Below are 9,246 nucleotides of genomic sequence, written 5' to 3'. Positions count from 1 at the left end.
TAACTGTTTGTGTTGTGTCAGTGCACAGAACCCAGCACTTCTTTACTTTGTTTTGGGGAATGTTTTTCTTTAAAGGGGTTTTAGTTTTTGTTTGGTTTACCACCTTGGTAGATTTAGTGGTATTTAACCACACACTGTCCTCTTTTAGACCACAGAACCCAGTTTTCTGTTTGTGCAGTTTTTGTTAGTTTCACCCAATAACAACCGTGGTTCATCTAGTTTCATCTGAGACGGGAGGGGGGGTGAAATGTAACGTGAAGGTTTGGTAAAAGAATAAAGCTGCCAGAGAGATGTAGTGTAGTAAAAAGTATTGATACAGTTAAAACTTCATCTTGATTCTGAATTATTTGAATCATGTTTTTTTTCCATTTCTTAGTCAGATTTAAGTCAGAGTTACTTATTCTGGGACCCAAAACTATGAAATATTTTGGCTGACTTTGAAAATTTCATGTTTTCAGAAGTGAGACATTTTTCATATTTTCATCCTCAAAAGCATGTGAGCCAGAAAGCAGTTAGAGTTTAGCGTTCAACGTCCAAAAATCACCAGAAATTGTCCAGAATGTCTCAAATTGTCCAAAATCTTTGTTCAGTATCTACCCGAGTGTTGACCAACTAAAACTTAAAAAAAAAACTGTTCTACCACTGCTAAGCGAAGCGTCAAATCACATCTTCAGACATCACAATGATGTAGAAAAGATTCATTCTATAAGACTAACATGAAGGCATGGCATCACTAACCTGGTGATAATGTTTGACATTATCTCCATATTATTGCATACAGATTACATGTTACACTTATTGATGAGTTTGGGATTGAAATATTTAATAAAAAAAAAAAAAACATCTTTTCACATTTACTGACAGGTTGATGATGGGTATTTTCCAAGTTGTTTTTATGCTTGATTTAAAGTAATCTGTAAGATTTCAGGATCAGTTGAGTCAGGAAGTTTGACTAAATAACTTTGAATAAATCCAGAGTTAAAAGCTCACAACCTGGAGTCAGAAGTTACCAAAAGATTCCAAGATACGCCTGGTAAAGGTTATTAAAGTGGTAAATAAAAAAGAAATGTCTGAATTTCCCTCCATTTTCACTTTTGTGCGTTTTCACCTGAACACATTTTTAATTTATTCTGTTGTTTTACTGCCTTGCTGCTTTTAATGTTTATGTAAAGCACTTTGAACTATATAAATAAACTTGCCTTGCCTTTAAATTTCTGAAGACTCGCATACAATGATTACAACAGTTATTTTTCATGTCCATCGGTGTCAATTTGTGTTTTCAGTTAATTGCTTTTGTCTACAAATTTCCAGAATATTGTGGTTCTCCTTTGAAGTTACACTTCAGTTCAAACTCCAGCATCAAATCTAAGAAGTTAGACGACAAATATTGAATGTCATTAATGTTTTAAAAATGACTTTAAATGATACAAATGGTTGATTAATCAATCATTTGCCTAATCTTTCTGCTTTATAAACTGTGTGATGAAAAGAGGTTTTAATGATTTAATTCTGAGGAGTTTGAGATAATGCTTGAAAATTGGCATTAAAATAAGTGAATGTTCACATTTTTGTCATCCAATATCAATATATTTCTTTAAAATCACCCATTGGGACAGCTTTGAGGCTTTGTCCACTTTATTTATTTTAATTTCCTCTCTAATCCTTGAAGATCTGATCATTAATTCTTCAGAGTCCATATCTAATAAAGAGTACATATATTTGACCTTAACTGTGCAGAATATAAAACATAGTGAGAGTCTTTCTGCATCTTGAGCTCACATTGCATCAGAATTAAAAAAGAGAAATCCGTGTGTGCAGCCTGCGGTATAAACTTTTATTCCGGTTTGTGTTTTACTCTTTATCAAGGAACAACATGAATAAATTTATTATGCGTTCAGCCGCAGCCTCCCACTCCCACAAATCTACTCGGCCGGCACAAACTGCAAAGCCACTCTAGTCACCTTGAAATTTCCTCTGCTATTTTCCAATTAAAAGCTTAATAGCCCTGGAGACGGGCTTCATGTGGGGAAGTTTACCGTGCTCTTATTCTCTGTAAGCCGCGCTGCTCCGATCCCATTATTTGCTTGAATAAACCTTTTTTACGGTCAGAAATGGGCCCCGGCTTTGTCCGGTGTTATGTTTCAATGCCCTCTATTAGTCCAGCAGAAGGGACATATCAGCGTCCTCGACATAGTTCCCAAAGGGCTTTTATACATGTAGAGACCTAATCATCTAAGTTATGTACGATTGTATAAAAGGTGCGAGAAGGCAGCGTGCGTTTTGTCTAAATGAAGTCTTGAAGCATGCAGGCAGCAGAGGAGGATGTGTCCCTGAATGCCTCGGCTGTTAGACGATTCTTTAAGTATTCTGGAGTTATTTCCTCAAAATTAACCTTTTATATCTGAAGAAAAGGGACTCTGAGTTGAGATTTTTGATTTTAGTTCAGAGTTTGGGCTAAAGGTTGATGCACATTTAAGAGTTTATCATGCTATTTTCAGTTTTTTTCCCTCAATTTTGTAATTTCAATGAATTGATTTGACTTGTGCATTTAACCTTTTAATGTTCTATAAATGTTTAATTGGATGTTTGCTTCACAGTTGACAGCATTGATGTCAAATGATATTTAGTAATACATGTTTTAATTGTGTTTATTGTGGAGTTTTTTCAGTATAAATTCCCCGTTTGAAAAATCTACACAAAAAATGCCCTGATTTCTGCAGTTCTGTCTTTTAAAATTCATTTTTAACCTTACTTGTGCTTAAATTGACATGTTTCATGCAGGACCTCCAGTAATCCTGCAAATAATCTGTAAAATGTCTGTTTTGACAGCTCAGATTCTTAATATTCAGTTAAAACTTGAGTTGCAAGTGTCTTTGATGCTAATTTTAACCTCAGTTTAACATTTTGTTACATGTTGATTAATGGGTTTAATTTAATTTCTCATATTTGGGGAACCAATAGAAAAAGGCCCTAATTCCTGCAGTTTGTCTTTTAATCATCAGTTTTAACCTCCCCTGTGCTTAAATTGCCACACCTTTCATGCAGTAGCTCCTGAAATCCTGCAAACAATCAGTAAAATGTCCCTTTTGACAGCTCAGATTCAGCTAAACCCTGAGTTTGGATTTAAACTGTAGCTGGCACATGTCTTATGGGCTGTTTTTCTGCTCATTTTAATCTCAGTTTAGCATTTTCTTGCATGCTAACTGATAATGCACTTCATTGTTTTGCCTCATTCTTGAAAAATAAAATGGCAACTGATAGAAAAGGCACTAATTCTTACAGTTTGTCTTTTAATCATTTTGAAATCTCTTTTGGGTTTAAATTGCCACACCTTTCATGCAGGAGCCCCTGTAACCACACAACCTGTAAATGTCTGTTTTGACAGCTCCAATTCTTCATATTCAGCTAAAACTTGAGTTCAGATTTAAACTAGCTTGAATTTCTATTTTGGGGTGTTTTTGATACTAATTTAAATCTCAGTTTTGCATTTTCTTGCATGTTTACTTCTAATGCACTTCATTTTTTTGCCTCATGTTTGAACAATAAAATGGGAACTGATAGAAAGGGCACTAATTCCTGCAGCTGGGTGACACACAGGCTCTTTATAAAAAGAAATTTATGCTGTTCTCATTTAGTTTCTATTTTCCCAGTTGGAATTTAATACATCAGTGTCTGGGAATAAAACTAAAGCACAGACTGGAACATGTTGTCTCTTAACCTGGTTGTTTCATGCAGGCCTCTCCTGCAGTTTGGCCTTTTCCTGGTTGCATTTCTGGAGCTAAAGTAGCAGCTCCCCACTAACAGCTACACGTGTGCATTTCAGGAAGCTCAGCATTTCACTTCAGGTTCAGGATCAAGAGCTGAAAACACACGGAGAGCACAAACCGTTCTGGTTCTACACGCGTGAATCTCGCAGAGGGACGTGGGGGTGATCTGATCCACAGTGGAAGGCTGATTTTTTTTTTTTTTTTCCTATCCACTTCAGCCTCCCGTGGACTTTTCCCTTTTTTTCCGTGCAGCCGCTTTGACAGCGTTTGGTTACTCGTCTCCATAAGTGCGTGTCAGCCTGATGCATATCTGTGCTGTCAGCCGGGGGAAAGGTGGATCCTCCACGACAAGCCAACACCTCTTATCCTCGTCCTGTCATGCGTGTAGCAAAGCAGTTCCATCAAGCTCCATCTCTCTGACTACTGCTGCTGCTGACAACAACACTCCCGCCCCTCCTCGACTCTCCGCAGATGAACTTGTGCGTCCTGGAAAGCGCTCCGACAGAATGAATGGCTACGGGTCCCCCTACCTCTACATGGGGGCTCCGGTGTCCCAGCCCCGGGCCCCGCTCCAGAGGACCCCCAAGTGCGCACGGTGCCGGAACCACGGCGTGCTGTCGTGGCTCAAAGGCCACAAGCGCTACTGTCGCTTCAAGGACTGCACCTGCGAGAAATGCATCCTCATCATCGAGCGGCAGCGCGTCATGGCGGCGCAGGTGGCGCTCCGCAGGCAGCAGGCCAACGAGAGCCTGGAGAGCCTCATCCCGGAGTCCCTCAGAGTGCTGCCCGGCATCGGCCTGCCGGGGGCCGGCGAGGGGAACCAGGCGGCCCCGGCCAGGACCGAGGAGCTGGAGCTGCGGTGGAGCAGCTCGGAGCCGGTGCAGGCCGGAGGGCAGCCGTGTTCAGGTAGGAGAGCTGCTGGGCAACTTTCTGCGTTATTATGGTTTATTTAAAGTCACAGAAATGGGCCAAGGTGTGAGTTTATCTTCGCTTTGGATTTTTTTTTTTTGGGGGGGGCATGTTTATTGAAAACGTGTAAGCCACACAAAAATGAAATATTTAAGGTTTAACACAAACGTGCAATTAATGATTGTGTCATAATTCTATTAATTAGGATTTCAAAATGTCACAGCAATCCCGAAAAAGCAAAAGCATTCAAAGATTAGTCATTCTGATGAAGGATGCTGCCAGTTCTGTGCATGTTTGGAAATATTTCATCCTCTAAAATAATCCATTTTATCTCAGTTTTGCATTAGTTATCCCACAAATAGCAACTAAAATGAAAATATTTATTAAGACCAATTTAATTCAAATAACAAATTTTCTAGTGGAGAAAATTCACATGTTAAAGCAGCACAGGAGGCTGAGAAATATAATGTAAATTAATTATTAATATAAAATAAAAAATATCGAACTATAGTAAAAGTAAAATATCCAATATTTTGCCAATTTGACATGATATCTTCAAATATTTATTTATCTACTGGATCTTTTTATTTATTTGCTTTGTTTTAAAACATTTCTTAGCTTTTAATGTGTAGCAATTTTTCTTCCTGTATTTGAAGCAGCCTGATGTAGTTGGCATGTATTCTTACACTCTTTTTTTAATTGTTAATTGAATATTATCTATTTTTTAATTGTGTGTTTTGTTTCTAAGGGAATTTCTCCCACAGGGCCACAAAAATATTAAAACCTTAATCCAGTCACTCAATTGTAGTATTTCTGAGATATTGTGATTATTTGCAGGCAGCAAAATGTCTAATTTAATTTCTGCACTTTTTCCTCTTTCACGTTGAGCAAATTAATATTTCTTAAGATTTTTATTTTAAAAAAGCTAAATCCTCCATATTGCTCCCAGTTCTTATTCAGGATGATGCCTCATTCTACAGATTATTCCGTTTTGCCTGTTTTTCTGTTCTCCACTTTGTAAAACATCGATTCGGACACAAACTCTCCTCTGAGCTGCCTCCACAGCAGCTTTTATTTCCAGCCTGACAAACCGAGCTGAGTGCTTTAAAAGATTACAGTAATCAGAGGCAGACAGCACCAATCGAATATAATCGCCATATTTCTCGCAGGAGGTCAACTTCAGATGAAATGTTACCGAGCAACAGGCGATCTGTTTGCAAAATGTGGTCAAAAGGCATCGACGGCAGATTCCTCAATGACACACAGTCAGCACTTTGTGTTAACAGCTTTGGAGGGCAGAGAATAGAATAAATCCCCATCCATCGCTGTGTCAGACAAGCGATTAATTGTATGTTACCTTTCCTCCTGAGGGCTGCTGGGGCTTTTAATGGGAGAGGAGTTTGGATTGAGAAGTGCAGTGAGTTCAGATTAATTTAATAGACCACAATTAAAAACCACAGAATTCACATGGCTGCACTGTGGGTCAGTTTTGTTGCATGTTTTTTTGTTAAAGCATCTCATTTTAGGCCTCATATTTGAGAAGTTAATGGAGAACCAACAGAAAAGACACCGATTTCTGGGCTCTTTAAAAAAGGTATTTAGGCTTTCCATAGTTTAGACTTTCCATTTTTCTCCTTGATGGGGGCACAAAGGAGGTGTCTGTGTGTTTAACAATTAAAAACAATAAAAACAGGCTTAATATAAGCACACCGTGAGTCAATACAGCTCAGAATTGGGTTGATTTTTAATTTTTATTTCATTTAAACTTAATTTCTTGCAGGTTTTTTCTGTGTTTTTGTTTTTGTTTTTGTTTTTTTGCAAATGTATAAGTTGTTCTGTGCAGATCAGAATTAATGTGTGGTATTTAATAATCAGCACCAGATATGCTGACATAGTTGTTCATTTGGATCAAAACAACTCATTTCATTCTCATTTTTGATGCATGATTTTTTACTTTTCCCAGCTAATTTGTTCATGCTTTTCTTGCAAATTGGGTTCGCTTGTTGCCCTCCTGTGCATCCTCCTTGAGTTCTGTTTCTGACTTGCAGCACCGACAGAGGAAGGTCCAGACGAGGTTTCTGGAGGTGAGAACGGAGGCAGCTCCAGTGAGAAGGAGCAGGACCCGGTCAGCTCCCCGGAGGGCTCCAAACCAAACTCCTGCTACACCCCGGAGCCTCCAGAAACCCCCTCACACCCGGAGGAGAGCCGCTACAGCCTCTCCAAGTCCGGCAGCGCCGAGAAGGAGGCCAAAGCCGAGAGTCCGCAGAAGTATCCGGTGAGCCCCGGGGAGCAGAGCGTCCTGATCGAGGGCCTCGCCGGATCCATCAACCTGCCCTTCAGCCTTCGAGCCAACCGGCCGCCGCTGGAGGTCCTCAAGAAGATCTTCCCCGCCCACAAGCCCCCCGTGCTGGAGCTCATCCTGCGGGGCTGTGGGGGGGACCTAGTGGGGGCCATCGAGGTGCTGCTGTCCAGCCGGAACCCCGACGGGAGCGCGCACCCTCACGGCGACCCGCACCAGGACGCGCTGGTGCTGCCTTCAAACGGACACCTGTTCGAGCACACGCTGGGCTCCTACCACCCGGTGTCCTCCTCCGCCAAGTGGTCGGTGGGCTCTGCTTTCCGGGTCCCCGACTCCCTCCGGTTCACGTCCGAGTCCGCCTCGGGCGTGGTGCCAACCGGAGCTCTGGGTGTCCCCCTGCAGCACCCGTCCTTCCCGCAGCCCACGCGCTACCCGCTCATGCTGCGCAACTCCCTGACGCGCAGCCAGGCCAGCCCGTTCGTGCACAACGACGTGACTCTGTGGAATACGATGGCTCTGCAGCAGCAGTACCAGCTCCGCTCGGCGGCTCAGTACGTGTCTCCGTTCTCCCCGGCGGCCCCTGCAGGACCCGGGGCCTCAGTGTTCCGCAGCTCGCCCATCCTCCCGTCCAGACCCTCCGAGGAGCAGCGCATCAGCATCCAGGAGGAGAGCTGCTCGCTGGGGCCCAAACCCGGCCTCTACTCCCCGGATGAGGAGTACGAAGAGCGCTCTGACTCCGCAGACTCCCGCATCCTGAGCTCATCCACCTGAACCAGACGCTGATGACTTTTACAGAACCAAAAACGTATTATCGTGAACGGACATCGGTGTGCGTGTTTCTTTGTGTGTTTTGTTTGACTTGAACTGTGTGAAGCAATCAGCCTCTGATCGGGTGGTGGTAACCATAGCAACCATCGCCCTCCTGCTTCCAGATGTCACTGGACTTGACCAAAACGGATGAATGTAACAGACTCTTATTTTGAAAGTCCTCCAGCTGTTTCATGTAAGCATGTTTAGTACTGTGAAAATCTCTGTAAGGATCACTGCTGCATGTCCAGTATGCCAAATAAATCTGAGTTGTCCAAATGGATCAGGCTGCTTTCTTCAGAGGTGTTGTTCTTCCGCTCATCTACACACAGATGGGATTTATCCACTACAGTTCTATGATAAATGTATATAAAATAACATTACATGAACATATTCAGTGACAGTTTGACTTGTGGTAAAGAAGTGCTTCACTGCTTATTGTTGTTTAATTTGCATTATTTCAAATTAAACAGCAAAAGATGCAGCATTGTGATCATTTATCTACACACTCCAGAATTTAACTGTACATTCAAATTTAAAATGGTTTTTAAAAAGTAGCATTTCACATTTTGCAGCAAAAGAACAGTACAAGGATTACATGAAGACATTTACACATGAACTAAAAAATGACAGCAACACTTGAAGAGCCCATATTTACAGGCAAATCTCTAATAAAGGGGTTAAAACACACTAAAGAAATGAATATACGGCATTTATTATGACTTTATGTTGCTATATTGTCATCAGATATTTGTTCATATTCTTACAGGTTCCCACAGGAGCAGCTAACATGACTAAACAGAAGTGTGGCATGTTGTGCATGGATTAAATGTTTATATATTTCTTAAAGATGCTAAATGGGGCACTAAAATCTTATTATTTTCACTCTGCTTTCAAAAAAGAACGCATTAATCTGCATTGGTTGTAGCTCTGCAGCCGCTGGTCGAACACAGAAAAGAGTGAGTTGTATAAATTCACGTTATTAGAAATTTGAAGCTGTTTAAGATGATTTATTGCAGATTTTTGGTGCAAAATTAAGAAGCACCTTGGTTAAAACTTAGTAAGTCCAACAACACTAAGCAGCTGGATGAGAAGAATCAGACAGTCCTCTGCAGGTCAATAAAATCCTTAACTCTTTATATAAATATGCTATAGTGACAACAGTTTTTACTTAAGAAGTTTGGGACATCCTTTGTTTAACACCAGCTTCAGATGCTAAATATGTCTTTATTTTAGTTCTGTTAATCTCAAAAAGTTGCGTCTCTTTACTTGATGGCAGCAAGACTGAAACCTCAAATTATCCGCTGTTTCTTTCATTCATTTTTAGTCTAACTTCATCAGTATCGCTGCCACAAAAGCCTGATGTGTTTCAGCTTTTTAAAGTCTTTTCTGTTCTCTAATGAACACTGGCGTAAACTTTCCGCTTGTAAACACAAGAAGCTTCGAACCTCACCTACAGAAAGA

General features: G+C 41.0%; 1 protein-coding gene across 1 annotated transcript; it reads left to right on the top strand.

The window, feature by feature from the left end:
* Positions 1 to 3,858: 3,858 nt before the first annotated feature.
* Positions 3,859 to 8,065, top strand: dmrt3a (doublesex and mab-3 related transcription factor 3a). Its single transcript, XM_051951072.1, has 2 exons — positions 3,859 to 4,673; positions 6,725 to 8,065. The coding sequence occupies exons 1-2, from the start codon at positions 4,070 to 4,072 to the stop codon at positions 7,744 to 7,746; spliced, it is 1,626 nt and encodes a 541-aa protein (XP_051807032.1). The 5' UTR covers positions 3,859 to 4,069; the 3' UTR covers positions 7,747 to 8,065.
* Positions 8,066 to 9,246: the final 1,181 nt, after the last annotated feature.

Source organism: Acanthochromis polyacanthus, chromosome 7, assembly GCF_021347895.1.
Source record: "Acanthochromis polyacanthus isolate Apoly-LR-REF ecotype Palm Island chromosome 7, KAUST_Apoly_ChrSc, whole genome shotgun sequence".
Lineage (NCBI taxonomy): Eukaryota > Metazoa > Chordata > Actinopteri > Pomacentridae > Acanthochromis > Acanthochromis polyacanthus.
This window is presented reverse-complemented; position numbering and strand designations above follow the sequence as displayed.